Below are 23850 nucleotides of genomic sequence, written 5' to 3' on the forward strand. Positions count from 1 at the left end.
TATATATATATATATATATATATATATATATATATATATATATATATATATATATATATATATATATATATATATATATATATATATATATATATATATATATATATATATATACACAATATAACTTTTCTTTACATTACAATTAAAGGAGTTTTAATTAATGGTAAAACATTAAGAACTAGAGATAAAGAGAAAATAAAAACATTCATTTATTTAAAATAAAAAATAAATTAAATATAAAATATATCAGTAATAAAACAAAGTTATGTATATGAACCTTTACTATTAATGTATTACCATCAAAAGATTCAATTTAACCTTTTTTAACTAAATGTAATTATTTCTTCCTTTCAGAGTTTCTTTTGTTAAAAAACTAAGGTTAACTAGGGGAGGTGGGATAATTTATATAATATAAATAAAAACAAAATTATTGAGGTCATATCTTATATTAAACAAACTTAGAATGTATACAACTAAATGCATTTATCAATTAAATATTTTATATTTGTTACATTAATTAATTTAATACACTAACTAATTAAGTTTTATACCACTTCAATTAAAATTTATATTTATCAACACTGCTCCTTAGTTACTTTTCAATATAAAGGTGATTTTTCTGATCAGTTTCTTATGAACACTTGAAATAGTCAAAGATTATGCTTCAATTAAGGAGTTGAAGTTGTATTTATGGTCTTTCTTTGGGAATATATTATATCAATTAATTTAATATAACATATTTTTAAATAATAGTTTTTATTAATAAAGTTTATTTTTAAATTAATATTTATATAAATTTATTTCTCTTCAATCATATATAAATGATAAATAAAATTTATTATATTGACAAAAGTATAGAAAATTTAACTTCTAATAACACTTTAGCTATTTATCAATTATAACAATATTAAATTTATGGTAAACTGTGTAAAAAAATTATAATATGATATTTTAAACTTGCATAAAGATTTACATCATATACTTTAAATGCAAATAACAGTTGAAAAAGCACAAATAAACATGTTATTTGGATGTAAAGTAATATAGTCATTAATGTTAAGCCCACAATCATCACAAAAGTCCATCCAATCATTGCTTATCATAAATTCCTTCCGGCCACTCCATTGAAGTTTAAATGTCTCTCCTATAAAAGCAAAAAGAATCATTAATAAAACAGTTAATACTCACTTAAAATTATATATCACTATCACCACAAGTCACATCCACTATATGTTTTGTATATCCAAGCATTGTAAGCCCCAACTTTTTTTTATACTCTACACAAAAAAAAAGAGGCATTAGAATATAAATTGCAAAAATATATACAAACTTACTAGTATGAACTGATATGAACAAAGGTGCATGGGCGAAAGTTTCACCACCAATGCATTGTCACCAAGAAACTGAGCAAATTGCTCAGCTAAATGCTTGTGCCTTCCACAACCACGTCCATCCCAAGACTTCATAACTAGAAAAGAAAAAGTTATAAAGGTAATCAACACAAATTAAATGTACTTTTGCCCTTGAAATGCAAGCTGAATGTAGAATATCCCACTTGCGACGCTCTTTCACTGCCTGCTAGCTGCTACGTGCTGGGCGATCAGTGCTGCGCTCGCTGCTGCCAAAGAAATGCTGAAATGCTCGCGCCCTCAATCACACAGCTGCCTGCAATCGCTCTTTGCACCCTCCCCGCAAGAATCAATCACTAAACCCAAACAAGAGCGCCAATGGAACTTGTGAAATGGGTGAAGCTTCTTGTACACGAATGAATTGTCACTCACTCTCCAAACCCTGAAGCCAAAAACAAAGATTTTTCTTGTGGTACGTCACCCTATTTTGCTTGGTTTTGTCGTTCCCAGAAAGAGGAATCGGAGAGAATTGCTGGAATAAGCGTCCAGTATGCTCCCGTGAGCGCAGAGCCGATAAATAACGAGGATATCACTGGAATTTAGCCTCTACTGGGTAAGCAAAAGAGTTTCCTTGTAGGCTGTTGCTCTTGTGGCTCCAGAGTATGGCATCAGAAAAAGCGTTCGGCATAGTTCTCCTGGAGATCATCACTGGCCGCAGAGTGATTGCCTGGTGGAATGGGTGAGTAATCACTATGACACGGTAGAACTTTTACCTCCTCTTTTTCACCAGGCTCGTCCAAAGCTTGAAATATGAGACGCGAAGTCACTGCTGGACCCCGAGGCTTGGGACTGACGTTGACGAATACCAAATTCAGCTCATGATTCATGCTGCCTGCAAGACGACCCGTCGCGAAGACTGAGCATCGTTCAGGTCAGTAAAAACATGAAAATTCCATAGCTCACCAGCTTTTGCAGATTTTGCGTGCTCTTATCAGCGAAAACAAAGAAGTAAAAAGCTAGAAATCACAAGCTGCTCGGCAAGGTTTAGGACCCTCTTTTTGTTTAATGTCTGGTCTGGAACTTAGCTTTTAAACCTCGACAAACTTTCAAGAAGATCGCAAGTTCCAGCCTCGTCCTTGACATGTTCTTGAGACGGGCGCAGTAAAAAAGAGGTCTGTATTCCTCTTGGGGGCATTTCGCACTCTTTTTTGCCTTGGCAACAACATCAGGAAGAAGCCCTTTCATGACAAATCCTACATTGTGGACATAGTCCCCTGCCTCCTGTTTGGTCACAGAGATATATAGAAGAGCACAAAAAGAACGATCCGCGGCTCGCTAGTGCAAACGAGGCAGCTCCAACGATCCCCAGCACTGCGATTCCAGATCCGAAGTCCGGTGTGGGTCACCAAATGCAGGTTCTTCCGGCCTAAAATTGAGCTCTAGATAGCAAGAACCACTTTTCTAAGCAAAGAACAAAGAATGGATTCCAGCCTCGCCGCCACAGTGCGCTCGATCGAGCTCTAGCCCGGGTATTGCACGGCGAAAACTGGTGTTTGCTCATTTCTTCTCCGATTACGATAAATGTTTTTAGTATCTTGTTAAGCCATAAGATCTCATAAGGTTTGCGTGATTCGAGATCCTGAAACTCCTTAGTCAGCTCCTTTTCAAGAATGAGCCTTGACAGCATCCAGTTTCCAACAGAGAACTCTATCACCATACAAAATCCTTGCCATCCCAGAGATCACCCTCGTGTAACGCAGACAATCTTGCTCGTCTGTGAGCTTTTTGAAGGTAGTAAACGTGTAAGTTACCTGGGAACGAGAACGTAAAAGATAAAAGAGAGGCAACAGTTTCGAATTAATGCTGTAGCAACGAAGGAACAAAAAAGCTTTCCGAACCTGTTATCGTGGGTATAACCATAATTCGACTCTTCCCTACTGGTTTGACTCTAGATTCCTCGGTATGTATTGTTTTTAGAGCCAATGACTCAGCTTCAAGCATTCACTCCAGTCTTACCCCAGCAGGATTTGAAAGCAATGCTCAGGGTGAGAAATGCACAAGAAATTAGACTTGGCAGAGATCGAGGAAGCAACTCACAGCTTCTCACAAGCAAACTTTTTGTCTGGAGGAGGATTTAGCCATGTGTTCAAAGGCATACTAGCAAGAATCAATCACTAAACCCACAATCAAGAGCGCGGGATGGAATCTGATAGAGCTTCTTGTAGCAAAAACGAAGATTTTTCTTGTGACGTACTGGGCCACTTCTATTTTACTTGGTTTTTGTGGTAGGCTCGTTTTGTTCCCAGAAAGAGGAGGAAGCTGGCGGCGGCTCCAACCAAGCTAACGAGAGAGAGTGCTACCAAGCCAAAGCCAAAGCATTTGGAGCCATAACAATTGTTAAGATCGTCACCGCCGGCTGGCACACTGGCTCCACCACTTTTCTGACGATACAATGCGGCTTCCTCGTCGTAGAGGGATCCCATCACTTTGGCTGACAGGATGTATGATCCAAGAGGCGGACCAAGCCTGGGTAACAAAGCGTGTAAGAGAGAGAGAGTTTCCATAGGGACTTACGAGACGAGCTTGTAGAGGACTGTGAAGTTCTGGACGCCAAACACCTCGGATAGAATTGCTGGAATAAGCGTCCAGTATGCTCCATATGAAAGTCCCGTGAGCGCAGAGCCGATAAATAACGAGGATATCACTGCAAAACCCAAAAGAGTTGTCTGTTTAGATAAACGAGCTCAGTCTGAACTTACATCCAGTAGCAAGAAGCAAACAACACAGAGCCATGATCATCTGATCAATGAGAAGGCACAGAGTTCGCGGATAGCCACGCCGCATCAAAAGATCCGACCCATACCTGCAAAGACATAGCATGAAGAGTAGTTTTTTATGAGGAAATAAAGTACCCCGATCCGAGTCGACCAAAACAACTCCAGACGCTGATCAGACCAACATAAATATCAGTTCCTCCAGCTCTAAGTGACTTTCCTATCTGCGAAACAAAGAACTAATAATGAATGAAGAGCTCAAGAAACAGAAAATGACCTGAGCAAGGTTGTTGATTATTGCCACACCAGTTCCTGCTCCAATCGTCACGACAAGGAAAACCAACCTTGTTGGAGCAGACTTCGTTCGTTAAGTTGAAGTTTTGATATGAACTGTTTGTTTACCAGAAATTGAAGTCCGCGAGAGCGTCTTTGAGTGTAGTGTGACCAGTAGAAGCTGCGGCTGGGGTGGCAATCTGGCTGTGTGTCAAAACTTGAGAAGGGTCGGCCCCCGTTTTTAAGAGATTTAATCTTTCTTCTTCAGCGTCTTGAAGATCATATGCCTTTGTTTCTAGCTTTGGAAGATCAATGCCTTCAGAAGACGGCGGGAAAAACTTCCTAGGAAATCGAATCAGCTGTGGTATCGCAATTCAATGGAGTCAGATTCGTAGGTGATACACCGATGACTTAACTGGGATAGTGTACATTATTAGCATGATTGATAGCATGATAGTAATTGTCATAAGTTGTAAGAGCTTGCTTTCTTTAAAATATTCCTGCGGTAGTGGAATTTTATTTTTTTTTCTTGAAGAGTAAAGTTTTGTACCTTTGAAGCCAATGAAACCATCATAAAAATTCCAAGCACGAGAACGGTGATCTGCAGAACATGACTTAACACAAAACTATCACATGGGATTGACTTACAAATGCCATCTTGAAACGAGGAGGAGCCGATGGATCTTCATCCTCTGTGTGATCGAAAGGCCTGACAAAAAACGCCAGCAAAACATAGGCCAGTGTAGGAACCAGTGACATAAGCAGTAAGAACTGATTCACATTTGGCTCAAGAAACACCTCGTAAATCTAGAAACACCAATAAGAGATTACTTTTTCGAAATGTATCATGGCTTTCTTACCATGACAAATATCGCCCCGCTAAGACCAAGCTGTGCTTTCAATATCCCCATCGCCGTCCCTCTTTGCTCTTCGTAGTTCTGCAAGCTAAGAGAGCTCGATAAGATCATAAGAAACACCATGTTGTGTACCTTGTCATCATGCAGGCTGTGTCAATCCAGTTATCTCCTCCATTCCCCACGGCAGAATACATGCACAACTTTCTTTCCAGGGAAACAAGAAACTCATCAGGACAAATTTTAAAAGTACGAAACACGCAAAACATACCAGCCAGAACGAAGGGGCAACCTTGCCTGCTACAGTCATCCAAACCTACAAAATCCAGGAAATTGAGAAACGTGAAAGGATGGAGAACAGTTAGTGACCATTGTGTAGCCAAAGAAATGCAAGGCAGCTCCAATTCCTATCGTCACCCAGGGAGGATACATATTGTAGAAAAGTCCGGAAAGAACTCCCACAACTCCTCCCAGATCTTTGGCAGCACCGATATCATCGACATCTTCCTGTGAAAAATGTAACCTTTGCTTCATATGCTCGCTGTAAACAGCATACGTGTATGTCAATCCGGCACAGCCCTGTATATGCAGACAAAATATAACACAAAATAAGAGCTTAACTTCTAGTAAGATCGATTACCATCATTATCATCGCTGCCGAGAGGCCTAGCCATCGATCTAGACGAGGAACACAGAAAATCGTCATTCGGTTCTCTAGAGGGAGTTTCTGCGAGTACTCAACCAAAAAATTAGGAATGAGATGAAAGAAATCTTACCGTAGAGCTGGAAGAACATCAGATCTTTGATCTGGAGCAGCGCATTGCTGCTAGCGTGCCAAGGTACCGTCAGACCTTAGGGCCGTTGCCGTCGCATTCTCGCCGGCGCCGACGAGGGCTTCAAAGCCTTCCAAAATTTTCCACGCATACGTGGCTCCCGTACTTATCTTGAAAAGCCTGGAGTGTTTAAACAAATATCCAGGGATCTTTCGCATATCCATCTTCGATTTTTGCACAATCCGTTGTCTATGATTTAAAAGCTGTAGAGAAAACAAAGAACGAAAGTAAGTGACAATGGAAGAACAAGAAGAAGCGATGGCTTATGGTGTTGTGATAATCTTCGACACCTTGAGAGAGCTCTCTGACGCTGCTGTGTTGTGGACCTTGGATCGAGTTGTCCAGCCAGGAACTCTCGTCACTCTTCTTGGCATACTCCACGAAGTTCTCACACCAAGTAAGAATGAGGAGGCGTTTCTGAAAGCTTTGATTTCTAAGTTTAGTTCTCCTTCCGCAAATAAATGTACCTTGTTTTGTCGTAGTGGGATATAGATCCAAGGTAGACTTCACATCGTTCAATGGAGTAAATGTCAAATCTCTCGAGGAGGAAGCAACAAAGACGGGAAGGTACTACAGGTTGAAGTCAGATGATTTTTTCAGCGCCTGCAAAGTTAAAAAGGCAAAGTCACACTAGCAAAGGAAAAATCGATTTGATACCGATATCTTTGTAGGTGAAACTGGAAGTGAAGATTGTTGCCGGCAGTCCCTTGAATGTCGTAGCAGTGAGCGAAACAAGGAAGCTTCAAGCCTCGTGGGTGATATTGGACAAGTAAACTTATCCAGTTTTCCTTTTTTCTTTTGCAAACGCTGTGTTTTGCTTATCTTAGGAACCTAAAACGATACGAGAGATACTTATCAGAGCATCTAGCGTGTAATATCGTGCTTATGAACCGTAACAACGAAGGAAGAATTGTAAAGCTTTCCGAACCTGTTATCGTGGGACCATCATTCGAGCTCCGCAAACTCTCCTCTGCCGGTTTGACTCCCTTTTCCTCGGCAAACAATGGTATGTATGAACATATTTGTTAGTTTTTAGAGCAAATGGCTTACCTTCAGGTGTTCACTCCAGTCTTATCCCAGCAGGATTTCGATAAGCGATGCTCAGGGTGTTACTGTAAGACAAGAAATGCACAAGAAATTAGAGAGTTTAAACTTGCAGAGATCGAGGAAGCAACTCACAGCTTCTCGCAAGCCAACTTTTTGTCTGAAGGAGGATTTGGCAATGTGTTTAAAGGCATTCTACTGGAACAAGGACTCGAAGTCGCTGTGAAAAGGCACAAGCTTAAAAGCACACAAGGAGATAAGGAGTTTTTTGCAGAAATAAAAGTTCTCTCACACACAAACCATGAAAACGTTGTCAGCTTGGTCGGATACTGCACTGAAAATGGTCAGAGAATCCTAGTTTATGAATACGTCTGCGATGGTACACTGGCTTGGCACCTCTCCGGTAAGCTCTACTCTTAATTCTTATAACATCCACTAAAACCTTCACAGCAAAAAACTCTACTGTGCTTTCATGGCCTGCAAGGCATACCATTGCTGTGGGTATTGCCAAAGCACTACGCTACCTTCACCACGAATGCACACAAGGCAGAGTTATCCACAGAGACATACGGCCACACAACATACTTTTAAGACATGACTTTACTCCAGTTGTGAGCTTCCGAGAGTAGAGACATTAGAGACATCTAATGACACGATGAGTTTCCACAGGTCGGAGACTTTGGACTTGCAAAATGGGAAAATGACTCGGCGGCACCGGAGACGACTCTAGTAGCAGCTACTGGGTAAGCAAAGCGGTTTTTTTGTAGGCTGCTGCTCTAAACTAAATGTGAAAAATGGCAAACATGGCATACCTGGACATTCAAAGGTATGTGGCTCCAGAGTATGGAGCAACTGGCGTGGCAACAGAAAAAGCCGATGTTTATTCCTTCGGCATAGTTCTGTTGGAGATTATCACTGGCCGCAGAGCGATTGATTTGTCTTGCGAGCAGACGAGCCTGGTAGAATGGGTGAGTATTCGCTACTGCATGCTAGAGCTTTTACCTGATCTTTTTCACCAGGCTCGTCCAAAGCTTGAAGTTAGAGACGCGAAGTCACTGCTGGACCCGAGGCTTGGGACTGACGTCGACGAATACCAAATACAGTGCATGATTCATGCTGCCGCGTTTTGCCTGCAAGAAGACCCGTCGCGAAGGCTGAGGATCAATCAGGTCAGTAAAAACATCAAAACTCGGTAGCTCACCAGCTTGTGCAGATTTTGCGTGTTCTTGTAAGTGAAAACGAAGAAGTAGGAAGCTAGAATGACAAGCTGCTCGAGACAAACATCTCTGGAACTTAGCTTTTAAAGCTCGAAAAACTTTCAAGAAGATCGTAAGTTCCAGCCTCTTCCTTGACACTCGAGACATGTTCTTGAGCCGGAACAAGCCACGCAGTACTTCCACTTATTTGGCAACCTGTTCATATCAATTCGTAAGTATAGAAAAAACAAGAGGCAGCGAGTTTACCCGGCTGTATTCCTCTTTGCGGCATTCGCACTCTTTTTTGCCTTGGCAGCAACATCAGGAAGAAGCTCTTTCATGACAAATCCTTGTCCACTACATTGTGGGCATAGTCCCGTGCCACTACAAGCTCCACAATCCTCCTGTTTAGACAACAAAGATTTATAGAATCGCAAAAAATCGTACTAGAAGTAGAACGAACCCTCGTTTGATCCGCAGCTCCCTTTTGCAATCTCGCCAATGCAAACGAGGCAGCTCCAACGATTCCCAGCACTGCGATTCCCGACGCCACATCTTCAAGAGCCGCGACGATAACACGATGGCGCTTTCGAGGCCTGGCTTCGACCAAACCACGAGAAGGAGAAGCGCTGCGAGGAGAAAATACTTCCTTTGATTGAAATCCATGAAATTTCACCTGCAATCCTTGATCGCCAGGGCGCATCCCTCCAACAAAGCGAAGATTGCAAGACGCCATCGCTAAGATGAAAGCCCTAAAGTTTTGAAATGAACGGGTTGATTTAAACCACTGCCATGGACGGCCTGGATTGTTTTCTTTCTAACGATTAAGAGAGCATTCCACGTCAGCTTCTAAGTTAGGGTTTATACAAGATTTTGAGAATGGCGCCCGTGGTGAAGGGGAGCGTGAGCGGCGTCTTGCCGGAGCGCCGGGTTTTTGCCGTGCAATACCCGGGCTATCCGAGCTCGATTGACCGCGCTGTGGAAACGCTGGGCGGCGAGGCTGGAATCGCCAAGGTAACTCCCCCTGCCGTTCTTGCTCTTTGCTTAGGAAAGTGGTTCTTAAGGTCCGGGCATCGGATGCTGGCTATCTAGAGCTCAAATTTAGGCCGGAAGATCCTTATTCGCACCCTGCATTTGGTGAGCCACACCGGACTTCGGATCTTTTGCTTCGAATTTCCGCGCCGAAGCAAGGAGATGAGAGGAACTCAGCAGATTCGCGGGAGCTTGATGCCGAGATAATTGCTCATGTGGAAGATTCTTACGTCTTTGATGGTGAGCGCTGTTCTAAAAGTTTTTTCTTCCCATCTCATTTTTCCTGTAGGGATGGCGGACTATCAATATGTTCTTGCGGTGCATTCGAATGGTTCCAGCGAGAAGAAATCCAAGCAGACTAAACAGCGCTTTGGTATGCTTTCTTTTTTCTGCAAAAAGATTTTTTCATGAAGATCACTGAACTGAAGACAAAGGAAGCTTGATGGACATGGAAGAGGAGGACCTCATGATTCTTGTTCCTCCACTATTCTCGATAAAGGACATGCCAGAGGAGACTTTGTAAGTTAGATCCATTGCTTTGATTGTGAAGCTGAGTTTTTATCATTCTTTAGGCTACGCCCATCAGATCGCTCGAAAGCGAAGCCAGTCGAAAATCCGGTACGTCTTTTTTCTTTGCTGTTTGTACGTTCTGAGAATATGGTTTTTGGCAGATGGATTTTACACCTTGCTTTGGTCTCGACTTCAAAGCAAAAGATATCCTTTTCTTGAGCTTTTTTTTTTTTTTCTGTCTTTGAGTTTTGACTTGACTTACCACACATGTTCCCAAGGCAGTGAACTGGGAGGTCAAGCTAGTGAAGGATTCAGAAGAATGGTCTTTACACAAGGCCATGGTGAAATGTTTTGAAGAGCGACCAATATGGGTGAAAACAACACTCGTCCAGAAATTGCACGATCAAGGTTTGGAGCCGACACCTTCAATGCTAAAACGGTAGAGTTGAATGGTCGCACTTACGCCTCTTTAACTCTGCAGTTTGTTGGTTGTAGGCTCTTGTTTAGACTTGCATACAATTTTCTTTATGGTCCGTTTAGAACACTGTGGATAAAAAACGGCTACGATCCACGAAAAGATCCAGCATCACGGAAGTATGTTTTAGCGACCTTGTTGCGAGAGCTAATAGTTTGGTTTGCTCAGGTACCAAATGCTGGACTTTAGAGTGCCGAGGTTGCTGAGGTACTCTGTACAGCAAGCTCCTAGACGAGAGTAAGCATTCAAATATATAAACTTGTGCTTTCTTATTCTGAAATTGACGCAGGGCGGAGAATACTTTTTGGAGAGACGAGTGTGCATTTAAGGTGGTCCCGCAAAAGAAATTCTCTTTTTTCCAACTCTACGATTTGCAAGACGATTTCATCAAGTCTCAGATCGAGAAGCCGCCAGAACGCAATACTTGTAGTGTGAGTAGTGTGAGTGTTTTCAATGCTTGGTCTAATTGTTTGTTCTGCAGGAATCTACTGGATGGTTTCGACGGGGCACGTTGGAAAGGATGCGGCAGCACGTACGTCTACGTTTCCTCGCCTTGATACCGGGGGATGCTGCTAGAGCTCTAGAGGAAACAGAAACTAAGAATTTTGAAAGGTTTAAGAACAAGGCTGGATGGAGGGGCGGAAACAGGGGGGCTCTCAGACATATTGACAAAAGCATTGACACAATGGACGACCCTGGTTTGTTTCCAGAGCCATTGTTCGCAGGTTTTAGCAGTTTTCTCTACTGCCTTTGCACTTTGTGACTGACTGCTGGTTTACAGAAGGTGACATAGCAGAAACTCCTCATGGCTCGGAGACAACCAACGCAGGAAAGCAGCCGGAAGTGCTGACTGGGGACGATGACGAGGACGACGAAGAGGAAGAAGAAGACGACGAAGCGAGGGCGGATGAGGAAGACGAAGAAGATGAAGAGTCTGAAGAGGATGAAGACAATCTACAAAACAAGGTAGCTTTTCAAAATGCGATCTTGATTTCCCACTCAACTTGGTGGTGGTGTGCAGAGCAAACCACAAACCTTTCCAAGTGAGGTTCCAACACGTATCCTATTTTGCAAATCTGTACATTTGTTTCTTTGACATTGGCTCAGATCCGTCGCATGACATCCCGAAGAACTACTTGCAAGCTCTGCTTGAGAAATTCCCCCAGGGCCAGAAGGCGGGCGAGACAGACGAGGACACCGAGTACACCATCTACGAGCAAGAAGAAGACGACGAAGGGACGTTCTGATGAGCCACAGGTCCACATACAAGAGTTCTGCTATTGTGACGTCCTTAACTTTTGCCTGCAAAACAGTCAGAAGGCTCGACCAGCTAACACACTTTTTTTATTCAGAGTCCCACTTTGGAAAACGTAACGATCAAAGTTTTGGGAAGATTTAAAATGGAGCACAGCACCGGTTCTCCAAATCCAGAAATTGGATCCTGAGGAGAAGTTGTTGCAGAGACAATGGATGGCGTTTGCAAAGACTCGCAAGAGCCGAGTTGCAAACTGGGAGAGCATGGATTGAGACTAATGATAGATCCAAACTGATGATTTTCTCAAGAAGAGCGTAGAAACAATCAGTAACGTAATTAGCTAGTATAGCACACTTGCCTTTGTACCAGGGTGACCACTTTTTCCACCTCTTTAAGTTCTTGAGAAATGTTTGAGGTTTTAATTTGAGTTGATTCTTATAAATTAACTCCTAGTTAGTTTTATTTTATTATGTTTATAAAATTATATTTATAAATTTAAAATTGTGAGGGCCAAGCTGTATTCCTCACAAAATTAATTAATTTCACCATAAATATAAATTTAAAAATTTATTTATTTATTTATTTTGTAATAATAAATTTAATTATCATATAAAATATGAATTGCAAAAACATAGGAACATTATTATTACCGAAATTCAAATTTGCAAAAGCTCAGCTATTAATTTTTAAATGTTCAAGAACACACTCAGTTATTTTAACTAATATCATTAATATATTAACATCTAAAGCAGTACGATAAATTTCACTTATAAAATCTATCTAGAATATGATTGTGTTGCCTATAACATTGAGATATATTGAACAGGTTTTAGGTTACAAATGTAAATTATAATAGTATACTCTATAAGTGATATGTATTATAATTATTTTTAAAATGATTAAAAAATCATTAACGTGATTAATATTTAATCATTAAATATGTCTCATTAATTCATTTACTGTTAGAAGAAACTAATAAAATTATGTTATGTATAAAATGGTAATCATTACTATGGGAGTTTTGCACCCACTATTAAATTAGTTAATTTAATGTTAAAGTGGTCACACTATTAAAATAGATTTTGCAAACTCTAATTTAATATTTTAATATAATGATAACTTGTTCAAACAGGCTAATGTTAGAATTTTAATTTTTAAATGATATTCTATAAGACTTATAAATTGTACTCAATTGGAGGCCCTTTTAATTTCTGAAACAAATTAGTAAATGTGAACAACCTAAGAGAAAAGAATGACTTGAAGATAATCTGTAAGGGTTTATATATATAAGGAAATGGCTTATAAATAAAAGGGCATTTTTTTTTTCTAATCAATTAAAAGTTTTAGGATTTAAGTTGGATGACCTCCCACAAAATCTAAATTCAACATATTATAATAAAGTGTTCAATTAATCAATTTGAGGAGAACAATCAATCAAATTGCCAAGCAAAGAAGAGGTGTGAGGAGAGGATTTGCAGCACATTTCAAGCAATAAGTGGTTAATTTAATCTAGTTAATTTAATAGTTTTGAGAACCATTTATTATTAATTTAATTTTTTTTAACAATATTAAATAATTTTAATATAAAATAACATTTGTAAGGTTTGTAAATACATATATATCTAAACCTGTATTACTTTGGCTAGGTAATACACTAATTATAATACTATAGCATATGAACTGTCCATTTAGAAATAAATCTAGTCTATCCATTTTTGTATATAACTATTAAACCCCAATTAATATATTTATTCCTTTATCCTAAGCACCCATATTGGTGGAATTACAATTTCTCCCTAAAAGGTAAATGTTTTTGGCAATGCTTTATTCTAGTATTCAAGATTGTATTTTTTGTTTTTATTTCTTCATTCTCTTTTAGATCTAGATTTGTATTAGCTTTTTGCAAGATCTAGAATTTTAGTTATCACTATACTTAGATCTAATCTTTCTTTTTATCTGCATTCTATTTTGTCTTTTACTATGCCACATTATCATTAATCAAAGAATATATCACTTAAGGCTATTAATGTTATTCCGTTGGATCAAACTTTTAGTGCTATAAGGTGTGATCATATTAGTGTTGCACCCATCTTTGGTGTGTTGCCATCTCCAACTTCCGTGGGACATCATTACATAGTTTATCATATTCTTGGTGTTTTGCCATCTCCCCTTAATGTCGAGTGTGATTGTAATATCAATTAGCAAGCTATGTATGATGTAGTCAAATTTTTAGAAAATGTTTGAAGATTGAGTTTATGAGAAAATGATATTTACAAGCTCGAATAGATTTCAAATTGTGATGAGGAATTTGATTATTATGGAGATAACTTTGGAGATGAGTTCGAGATTTCACGGGGTAGGTGTTAATTTTTCAATTTGCTATCTAATATTTTTTCTTTACTTTTTGCTCTTTCTCAACTTTTTCTTATTTCTCAGCTTAAGTCACCTTTTCATATTCCTAGCATTTTTTCCTTATTTACAGTGTTTTCTTCTTCTGACACATCGATTATTTATGATTCTTTTTATTCTCATTCTCAGTCTAGTGTTGAATTGAGTGTTTTCTGTCCTCTTTATATTAATCTAGATGTTAAGCATATATATGAAGTGGAGAATCTTGCTTTTATTTTGTTGACAGAGTCTTTGATCAATTTTGGTGTTAAGTATTCTCATATTCTAAAGATTAAATCACTTTAGCTAGAATTTCAAGTTTAATCCCCACTTTTTAGTGTTATTGAGAGCCTTTATTTTACTGTTGTTTCTAAGGAATTTATATATTCCCTTAAGAGTGTAAACATTATTATTGATTTTCCTCTCTTAAGTGTTGAGTTGTGTGTTGAGGAGGTTGAGCCGTGTGAATCTTTTGCTTATATTGTGGTGGCTAAAGTATTTTATGATTAAAAATCCTTTATTTTCTAAGCTTTGAACACATGTTTTTATTTTGATTTCCTTATTTAATTGTAAGCCACAAATTTTTCTTTTTCAATTTGCTACCTTACCTTGTCTATCCGACCACCATAGCTTAGAATAGGGTTGGGACTTGAATCCAGCCTTGCTTTATTGAGTTTTTGCATTATCAACTATTACAAATTCCTCTTCTAATGTTTCTTTATTCATTTTTTTGTTTTTTCCACAATGATTTTTCCTCAATTTTTCTCGCTTTTTCCTTTTTGCCTTGATATTTCAAACTTTTTTTTTTTTGGAGGAGGGGGTATAGGGACAGATGGGAGTTCGGCCCTGACGATAGAGTGAGAACAAACAAATATAGTAATGGAGTGAAGACAAATGACATGGATTGTGGAGTGAGGATGAGCATAGCGAATACAAATGGAATATTCAACCCCAACATAGTGAGGCTAAACAAATGCAATAGTGAAGTGATGGTAGAGTGAAGATAAATGCAACGAGTTCAAATGAATCAGTGTTTCAAAACTTTTTTTCCTTCGAGGAAAGGATAAAGAGGATGTGTAAGACAAATAGAGTGAGTTCAATCTTCCATATGTAGTGATAAACAAAGACAAAGAGGCAAGTTTTACTTATGGTTGTAAGTCTGAGTTAATAGTGGTCTCGGAGAATTATTGGTAGGCAAACTTAAATGTGGGGTATATCATTTATTGCAATAGCATTTTATGGATTACAATAATTCTTAAAATCCCTTGCTTTGGTTCAAAATTATAACTTCAAGGTTAGTTTAAGCATTTGATAACTACACACAAAGTTGCAACTAATTTATCAAGATTCCATACTCAATTGATGTTTATGCTATGACTTTGGCTTATGCTATTTGTTTGTTTTAGTTGTGGTTATCAACAACTTTGTTAGTGGTTTTATAAGAGTTACAGATTCTTATGGTAGTTTATAATCATTCAAAAAAAAATTTAAATGTTCCTCCTATCATTACCTTTTTCATCTTCCAAATGAGAGGATAATGTAAAGTTTGTAAATACATATATGTATATATATGTAACTCTGGCTAAGTAATACACTAATTATAATATTATAATATATGGACTAAATTTGATCCATCCATTTTTGTATATAGACCCTAATTAATATATTTATTTTTATATGCCAGCCTCACATTTCCACAATCCTAATCACATTTAGATTTCAAATTAAATTGCAATTTTCAAATTTAAAAAGCTTAATTTTAAAGTGAGTGTGTGAGGGCCAAGTGTACGGCTACGATGCCGTATACTAATATTAGCGTAGTGGGATTTTGGTAGCCGTCGGATTAGTTTCAATCCGGACCACTCGCTCCTGTATATAAACTAGGGTTTTTGGGCTAATTGATATGCATATTTCTGTATTCCCTTTCCATATTCCAAGCACTCACATTAGTGGAGATGAGGGGCACCTTTGATTGTCCCTGGGGAGTGTTTGGATTTGGGATTTTGGTTTAGATCTAGCTTTTGCATCGTCTAGATCTAGCTTTTTCCATTTCCTTTTTTTTGTTCTTTCCTTTCAGGATTTTGGTTTAGATCTAGCTTTTTGCATTGTCTAGATCTACCATTTCTTTCCAGCTTTTTTGTCATTTCTCTTCTTTTGCTCTTTCTTTTTTTCATTCATCTTCATGGCCGATCCACAATCTCCTCCTTTGACTCTAGAGCAGTAGTTGGTTCAATTGCTTGATGCTATGCGCTTGCAATTGAACAACCAAACTCAATTGATGGCGGCGTTTATGGCATGTGGTACAACTCCTCATGCTCTTGGTGCCAATCCTCGCGTTCGGCCGGAGTTCTTTCGCGGGAATCCTGGGGATGATGTGTACCATTGGTTCGATCACTTTACAGTGATTGCCACATATCATTCTTGGGATGATGCTCGACGGCTGCGTGAGTTTCCCACGTGTCTCCAAATGACGGCGTTGCAGTGGTACAATGGTTTGAGCGCAGCCACTCGTAGGGATTGGAGTGTTCTCCCGGATGTCTTCAAACGCGCCTTCGAACATGCCGATGATTGTGATGATGCTTTCCAACAATTGCATTGTCTTCGCCAAGGGCCATCTGAGTCGGTGATGCAATTTGGCGTTTGTTTCCGAAGTCTTTTGCTTCGTGTGGAGCCAAATATGTCGGAGCGGATCAAGCTAGGAATGTTGTGGCCAGCACTTCGTCAAGATCTTGTCGGACTTGTGCATGCACTTGCTCCTGCCACCCTTGATGATACTCTTTGCTTGGCACAACGTTACGAGACGTCGCCTCTTCCACTTCTCGCTGCATGTCCTTCCGCTCCACTTCCTATGGGTGATGGTCCTGTTCCAATGGAGGTTGATGCTACTGCTGCTCGAGTCCAAGGACAAGTGCGAGGACGTGGTCGTGGCCGTGATGTTTGCTGCTGGGCGTGTGATGAAGTTGGTCATACTTATCGGCGTTGCCGTCGTTTTCCGGATTGGCAACCTCCATTTCCTGGGTGGAGACCTTGGTGTCAGCAACGTCCCCTGGGTGCTGCTGCAGTGGAAGGTCTGGACACCGAGATGCATCCGGGAAACGAGGAGTCGCGCGAGTAATGGAGGGACCTTGCGCAAATAAATCAGTGACCCCTCCATATTTCTTTCAGGAGTATCATCAAGATGTTCACTCGGCACTAGTTCATCCAGTGTTTACTTTCCAAGCTCGTTTTTATAACAAGAGGTCTCCTATTATTCTCTCCGTGTTGGTTGATACAAGTTCGAGTTTATCTTCTATTGCTTGACCTGTTGCCACACGTTGTCGTCTACACTTGCGTCGTGCGGCGGAACAAGTTTTCATTCTTTATGGCAACAGCTGTACACATGCATGTGCACGGGATGAGGTGGACCTAGTTGTGCGTGTGGGTGATCTCGAGCTTGAGTTGCAGTCGTTGCGGGTGGTGCCAAGTCAAGCTTTTGACCTCATTCTTGGTATGGATTGGTTGTAGCGTAATCATGCCAAGTGTGATTTTGAGGCTTCTTCCCCTTGTCTCATACGTCCTTATGTTTCATCCATTCCTCTCACTTCCACACCTCTTCGTCCCTCTACTTCTACCTCTGCTTCCATTACTTTTGTTCCCCCACTCTTTCCTTCTGTGTTTCCATTTTGTTCTGCTTTTCCCTTTTCTGATCCCTTTGACGACCTTTGTGTTGCAGCAGTTGACCGGCTCATGAAGGAGTATTCTGATCTCTTTGAATTTGACCTATCGTCTGGGGCCAAGATTGCCACACGTCATCCGATTCCAACCGGGGATGCTCGTCCAATCAAGGTTCCTGTTCGTCGTTGGTCACCTAAGGAGATTAAGATTTTACGAGCAAACGTCAAGGAAATGTTGGAAAAGGGTGTTATTCGGAAGTCGCGGAGTCCTTGGGCATGTGAACCTCATCTTGTGACGAAGCCTGATGGGAGTATTCGTTTCTGCATCGACTATCGTCCATTAAACGAAGTGACGATCCCAGATGCGTATCCTCTTCCTCACACTGCTGATCTCTTGGATCGTCTGGGGCGAAGTCATTGGTTCACCAAGCTAGATCTTGCTTCTGGGTATTGGCAAGTACCGATGGCCGAAGAAGATATTCCTAAGACTGCTTTTCATACACCATTTGATTTGTACGAGTTCTTGGTGATGCCGTTTGGTTTGAACAATGCTCCAGCAACTTTCCAGCGGATGATGGGCGAGGTTCTTTGCGATATGCCGGAGGTGACTGCTGACTTCATTGATGATGTCTTGATCCACTCGGAGGGGACGTGGGAGGAGCACGTTCGTGATGTTTGTAAAGTGTTGGATCGGCTATGCGACGTTGGTTTAAAGCTGAAGCGGTCAAAGTGCGTGTTTGGGTCCAAGGACACAACTTATCTTGGGTACCATATTTTTCGTGAGGGTTTGCAAGTTGATCCTGACAAACTTGTGGCTGTTCTAAAGTTCCCTACTCCTAAGTATGTGAATGATGTGCAGCGCTTTTTGGGTAAGGTGCAGTATCTCGGTCGTTTTGTGGATCATCTTTCCGATCGCACTACACCATTACGAGCGTTGCTGAAGTCATCAACGTCATCTTTCATCTGGTCTCCGGATTGTGAGCGGGCGTTCGTGGATCTCAAAGAGCTATTGATGACTCCTCCGGTTTTGGCATATCCTGACTACACTCGACCTTTTATTTTGCGCGTGGATGCTTCTGACATTGGTCTTGGAGGTGTGTTGATGCAAGAGAGCTCTAGTGTGCTTGGTCAGCGCCATCCCATTGCTTATATAAGCCGTACATTACAACCAACGGAGATGAACTACTCCACGACAGAGAAGGAGTGTTTAGCAGCAGTCTGGGGTTTCGAGAAACTTCATGCATATCTACATGGTTCTCGGACGTTACTTGAAGGTGACCATGCTGCTGTTACTTCATTATTGAAGCGGAAGAACCTGGTTGGTCGTACGGCTCGCTGGGCTTTGAAGCTTCAGATATATGATTTCGATGTTGTTCATCGCCCAGGGAATTCTATGGCTGATGCTGATGCCCTTTCTCGAGCTCCTCTTCCTTCTCCACTCACTTCTCATGTTTCTGACGAACCTGTTGTTCCAGCATCTGTGGATTTTCTAGATGAGGATTCTGTGTCGTCGGCAGTTGCTGTCCTTGACGTTCAGTGTCCACAGGACGCAGAGCAAGATCTACCTTCTCTTGATGAGGTTCGCGAGGCTCAAAAGATTGAGCCGTGGATTCGAAGGCTTCGAGATGGGTTTGAGAATCCTACATCACTTGCTGATGACTTGCCTTTCCGGCATTTACATTCTCAATATCGCCTTGAAGATGGCCTTCTTTATTTTGTGGGGACAGATCCTGATGATCATTTACGGCTGGTGGTGCCTTCGGTGTTTATTCCGCGGTTTCTCCATGCCTACCATGATTCTCCTGTTCTAGGTGGGCATATGGGACACCATCGTGTCATCGGGAAGCTGCGCAGGTCTTTCTATTGGCCGGAGATGCGACGTGATATTATCCAGTATGTGCGTAGCTGCGTTTGGTGCCAAGCTCGTAATACTCCCCCTTGTGCTGCGGAAGGACAGTTGGAGTCAATTGCAGTTTCCCGTCCGTTTGAGTTGGTGGCGTTTGATCTTATGGGACCTTTTCCACGATCAACTACTGGCAATGAGTATGTTATTATTGCTTCTGACTACTTGACTCATTGGGTGGAAGTTGGTGCTCTTGCTAGCGCCTCTGCAACTGCTGTTGGATACTTCCTCCTCAATCGAGTGGTGTTCCAGCATTCTTGTCCAGAGCGGATTCTTTCGGATAATGGTCTTGCATTTATGGCTGAGGTATTTCATGTTTTGACATCTCGGTTGGGGATACGCCACACTTTTACGAGTGCTTATCATCCACAATCAGACGGTCTGGTGGAACGGCTCGTTCGAACATTCAAAGGGATGATTGTGAAGTATGTGAACTTTTAGCATTCGGATTGGGATGGTTATTTGCCGTCTCTTCGGTATGCCTATGTCATAAGGGTGCAGAGTTCTGTTGGTGCTTCACCATATAAACTTCTATATGGTCATGATCCAATATTACCAACAGAGCTGGGTTTACCTTCGCGATTGCCACGAACTCCTGATGCTAGGTCATGGGATCAATATTTGACAAGCATTCTTCCACTTGTCCGAGCAGAGTCTGCCAAACACTTAGGCCGCATACAAGTGGGACAACAACGGCGCTACAACTCCCATCATCGTCCACCTGCAAAGTACAAAGTGGATGATTTGGTGTTCGTCCGTTTTCCCCATCTTACGGTACGTGGTTTATCTAAGGGGCTCCTTGCGCAGTGGAAAGGACCGTATTGGGTGTTGCGGCAAGTTGGACCGCAAGTTTATGAGGTTCGGCATGATGTTTAGCAGGCCAATCCTCCAGAGATTGTGCATGTGCAGCAATTAAAACGCTTCATACAAAGGGATCAGGAGCAATTAATACCATCTACAGATCCGCCGATGCCTCCTCCTGACGTTCCTCCAGATCCCGGCCCATCTACAAGAGAACCCTGATGGCCTTCCATTATTCCGAGAGGAAGGGATGATGTGAGGGCCAAGTGTATGGCTACGATGCCGTATACTAATATTAGCATAGTGGGATTTTGGTAGCCGTCGGATTGATTTCAATCTGGACCACTCGCTCCTGTATATAAACTAGGGTTTTTGGGCTAATTGATATGCACATTTCTATATTCCGTCTCCATATTCCAAGCACTCACAAGTGCAAAACCATAAAGGTTTATTTTTTATAAAAAATATATAAAAATTTAGCTGAATGTAAGATTAAAATTTCTGGTAAAGTGAAAGTGATCCTAGGGCTCTTGGTTAGCTCAATGTTGCTTGGGAACAGATGAGGCGCAGGGAATCCCCAGCAATCCAGCTCGATCTCTCGCGCCCTCCAGCGCATCCAGGGAAAAGAATGCCGTCACTGAAGTTCCTGACCATGGTGCTCCTCTCCTGCCTGGTATTCTCTTCTCTCCTCGCGCTAAGATTCGCCAGGTTCTCGCGGCTGGATCCAGGGTCGATAGCGCTGAGCCGACGAGCGATTCCTTCACACTGGCAAAATCCACCGCAAGGTACGCCGCTAGCAGCGATGAATTCTAGAATGGAAGCGCGGATCTTCGCAATGCAGGTGATCGGCAGGGCATGGATGGATTGCTCGCTCCCCGCGATCGAGAGGATCGCTGCCACAGTAGATCCCGGCACCACTTGTATCGCCAGCCTTCACGATTCAAGCCCTCAAAGTATCTGGTTTCCAAGCTTCGCCAATACGAGGCCTTGCATCAAAGGTGTGCTCCAGAGGCAGAGAAATCCAGGCAAGATGGTGGCGGTGGAAGTTCTTGCCAGTTTCTAGTCTGGGTCTCATACAGTGGCCTAGGGAACAAGCTGGTGACTTTGGCAGCCACTTTTCTCTACGCTCTACTCACGGATAGAGTTTTGCTGGTCGATCCAGGGGTGGACTTGGAGGAGCTCCTGTGCGAGCCTTTCCCAGGTTCTTCATGGCTTCTCCCATCGAGCTTTCCTCGAGAGTGGCTGCGTGGTCTCAACGAATCCTCGCAGCATAGATTTGGCTCCATTGTCCGCGACGCAGGAAAGTGTGTTCCCGATGCCAGTCACTTGATCGCCGCTCCAGGCAAGGTGTATATCCATCTCACTCACACCTACGACGAACAGGATCGCAGGTTTTTCTGCGAGGGCGAGCAGGAGTTCTTGAGAAAGGTGCCGTGGCTCTTCATCAAGTCGAACAACTATTTTGTTCCAAGCTTCTACTTCATGCCAACGTTTCGAGCGGAGCTGGAGAGGATGTTTCCGGAGCGAGAGACTGTGTTCCATCACCTTGGGAGGTACTTGCTTCATCCATCAAACTCGGTGTGGGCTCGAACAACGAGATACTACGAGAGCTATCTAGGCGGAGCAGAGCTGCTGGTCGGCCTCCAGCTCCGGACGTTCGAAGGCTCGATCGAGGCATTCTCGAACCAGGTCCTGGAATGCGTCGTCGAGAACAAGATGCTTCCCAATGTCACTCGCGACGACGAAGCTAGCAGACTGATTGATGGCGGAGAAGACAGATCAATCTCCGTGCTGATAACTTCACTCCACCAGATTTACTACGAGCGACTGCGAGACATGTACGTCATGTTTCCTACGGAAGATCTTTCGCGAGTCAAGGTGCACTTGCCGAGCCACGAAGGGGTGCAAAAGACCGATACTTCCGACCATGACAAGAAGGCGCTCATGGAGATCTTCCTCCTCTCCTTTTGCGACACTTTGGTGACCAGTCCCATGTCCACGTTTGGCTACGTTGCACAGGGCTTGGCTGGTTTGAGACCGCGGGTTTTACGCAGGCTGGAAGACGATCCCACTCAACCGGCTTGCTCCAGTGTCCTCTCCGTGGATCCGTGCTTCCACGCTCCTCCACTTTACGACTGTGACTGCAAAGGTGGCAGGGATCCCGGCAAGGTTTTGGACGCTGTCAAACACTGCCAGGACGTGAAGTGGGGGATCCAACTTGTCAACAATCCGAGCGACGAGTAGAAAGCAGCAGCAGCATGTATTGACGAAAATAAGGTACGAGGCTATCTTTTTTTGTTTGTGTGTGTACTTACACCATACACTGTTTTTCAGGCCTTTTCAATAAAAACGAGAGAAGAGTCTGGCAAAGAACTTTGGAACTGAACGGTGGAGTGTCTGCTAGTAGTTACAAGTAAGCCTGTTGGTTGTGTTGTTTATCTAGCAATCACTCTGACACTTATGGAGCAACAGGTTGTTCTCTTTTGCGCTCTCTGGCTCTTCACGGCCAGCTGCTGCAGCGGAAACGCAATCTACCAAGGCACCCCCAACCGCCTCCCCATTGGCTTCGCGCGAGAGACGATAGTCAGCGCTGCTTACAAAGTGCTCAACCGGATCCAGGTGGGCGACGCGTACCCCGCCGGCAAGTCCTTCTCAGACTACGTCCAAGTCGGCTCGATGCAGATCAACCTCAGCTTCTGGTTCCTCAAGAAGGCGAACGAGCGCGGCTACTGCAACGCGGCCGTGGATCGCAGCGTGACCGCGTTCGGACAGGAACTGAAGGACGGCCTGCTGCCACTCTACCTCGACCTCATGCGCCTAGTGAGGAGACAAGGCTTCGACTTTCTCATCCTGGCCAAGGACAACTACATGGCCATGTACAGCTTGGATCCTCCAGAGTGGCCGCAGCTAACGGACGAGTCGATCGAGCCGGCTAGTTTCGGAGACTGCTGGGTCTTCCTCACCGGCATCACGAACGCGATCTACAAGTTTCTCAGGGTAGGCCTCTCTATCCTGTCCGCAAGCAGGGCCTACGAGCTGATCATGCAAACCGACTGCAACCTGGTTCTCTACGACTTGGGCCATTCGCAGTCGCTGTGGTCGTCGGAAACGAACGGGAAGGGCGACAGCTGCTACGCGGTCGTCCAGACGGACGGAAACTTTGTGGTGTACGACGGCAAAGGCGTGGCCCTGTTCACGACCAACACGTACTGCCGCCTCCCCTGTTACGATGCCACTTCCCTGGTGGTGGGCGACGATGGCGTGCTTCGCTTGTTTAACAATTGGCTGGCCATTCGTCTCTGGTCGAGCGATGGAAAACCATTGTAGAAGCCGCCATTTTTCTTAGATATGCCCGGAATATGCCATAGTATCTATATTTATTCTAGACTAATCTTGTGTGTTTAGTGTTAACAAGCTACATTTCTGGTATATTCGAAAACTGACCTAGAAGGATATTCCTTAAAGGCATATTCGCACAATATACTTTCAGCTAAGCCTAAAAGGATATCC

At 42.4% G+C, this 23850-nt stretch overlaps 5 protein-coding genes across 13 annotated transcripts; 3 read left to right on the forward strand and 2 right to left on the reverse strand.

Moving 5' to 3' along the window:
* Nucleotides 1-3399: 3399 nt before the first annotated feature.
* On the reverse strand, nucleotides 3400-7065 carry LOC9644314 (protein NUCLEAR FUSION DEFECTIVE 4). 3 transcript variants are annotated; one of them, XM_024689131.1, is made up of 18 exons: nucleotides 6741-7065; nucleotides 6551-6686; nucleotides 6374-6500; nucleotides 6027-6286; nucleotides 5891-5964; nucleotides 5620-5829; nucleotides 5522-5566; nucleotides 5386-5453; nucleotides 5257-5341; nucleotides 5045-5203; nucleotides 4947-4997; nucleotides 4813-4896; nucleotides 4526-4755; nucleotides 4401-4467; nucleotides 4262-4347; nucleotides 4109-4212; nucleotides 3924-4053; nucleotides 3400-3875 (listed from the first exon to the last, which is right to left on the reverse strand). In XM_024689131.1, the coding sequence occupies exons 4-18, from the start codon at nucleotides 6043-6045 to the stop codon at nucleotides 3614-3616; spliced, it is 1674 nt and encodes a 557-aa protein (XP_024544899.1). In that variant the 5' UTR covers nucleotides 6046-6286; nucleotides 6374-6500; nucleotides 6551-6686; nucleotides 6741-7065; the 3' UTR covers nucleotides 3400-3613. The 3 variants fall into 3 exon arrangements, with proteins under 3 accessions (XP_024544899.1, XP_024544898.1, XP_024544900.1); XM_024689130.1 differs by having other exon boundaries at nucleotides 6027-6500; nucleotides 6741-6914; nucleotides 7012-7027; XM_024689132.1 differs by having other exon boundaries at nucleotides 5891-5977; nucleotides 6027-6500; nucleotides 6741-7064.
* On the forward strand, nucleotides 6321-8323 carry LOC9644580 (inactive protein kinase SELMODRAFT_444075-like). Its single transcript, XM_024688983.1, has 5 exons — nucleotides 6321-6480; nucleotides 6755-6852; nucleotides 7140-7496; nucleotides 7797-7870; nucleotides 7954-8323. Exons 1-5 carry the CDS (start codon nucleotides 6321-6323, stop codon nucleotides 8321-8323), a joined length of 1059 nt encoding a protein of 352 aa, XP_024544751.1.
* LOC9644315 lies at nucleotides 7517-9056 on the reverse strand. Its single transcript, XM_002983953.2, has 5 exons — nucleotides 8787-9056; nucleotides 8591-8727; nucleotides 8329-8539; nucleotides 8130-8281; nucleotides 7517-8083 (listed from the first exon to the last, which is right to left on the reverse strand). Exons 1-3 carry the CDS (start codon nucleotides 9024-9026, stop codon nucleotides 8446-8448), a joined length of 471 nt encoding a protein of 156 aa, XP_002983999.2. The 5' UTR covers nucleotides 9027-9056; the 3' UTR covers nucleotides 7517-8083; nucleotides 8130-8281; nucleotides 8329-8445.
* A 136-nt stretch (nucleotides 9057-9192) lies between these two features.
* Nucleotides 9193-12025, forward strand: LOC9644581 (general transcription factor 3C polypeptide 5). Of its 7 annotated transcripts, none has more exons than XM_024689170.1 (15): nucleotides 9193-9337; nucleotides 9388-9595; nucleotides 9645-9728; nucleotides 9784-9874; nucleotides 9928-9973; nucleotides 10027-10069; nucleotides 10133-10304; nucleotides 10361-10459; nucleotides 10509-10577; nucleotides 10630-10771; nucleotides 10822-11065; nucleotides 11122-11306; nucleotides 11362-11398; nucleotides 11448-11622; nucleotides 11693-12025. In XM_024689170.1, exons 1-14 carry the CDS (start codon nucleotides 9203-9205, stop codon nucleotides 11585-11587), a joined length of 1695 nt encoding a protein of 564 aa, XP_024544938.1. In that variant the 5' UTR covers nucleotides 9193-9202; the 3' UTR covers nucleotides 11588-11622; nucleotides 11693-12025. The 7 variants fall into 7 exon arrangements, with proteins under 7 accessions (XP_024544938.1, XP_024544939.1, XP_024544940.1 ...); XM_024689171.1 differs by having other exon boundaries at nucleotides 11448-11597; nucleotides 11654-12025; XM_024689172.1 differs by having other exon boundaries at nucleotides 11448-11597.
* Nucleotides 12026-20873: 8848 nt separating this feature from the next.
* Nucleotides 20874-23804, forward strand: LOC112351360 (galactoside 2-alpha-L-fucosyltransferase-like). Its single transcript, XM_024689107.1, has 4 exons — nucleotides 20874-21125; nucleotides 21182-22617; nucleotides 22675-22753; nucleotides 22813-23804. Exons 1-2 carry the CDS (start codon nucleotides 20900-20902, stop codon nucleotides 22582-22584), a joined length of 1629 nt encoding a protein of 542 aa, XP_024544875.1. The 5' UTR covers nucleotides 20874-20899; the 3' UTR covers nucleotides 22585-22617; nucleotides 22675-22753; nucleotides 22813-23804.
* Nucleotides 23805-23850: the final 46 nt, after the last annotated feature.

The sequence above is a fragment of the Selaginella moellendorffii genome, unplaced genomic scaffold, assembly GCF_000143415.4.
Source record: "Selaginella moellendorffii unplaced genomic scaffold, v1.0 SELMOscaffold_60, whole genome shotgun sequence".
Lineage (NCBI taxonomy): Eukaryota > Viridiplantae > Streptophyta > Lycopodiopsida > Selaginellales > Selaginellaceae > Selaginella > Selaginella moellendorffii.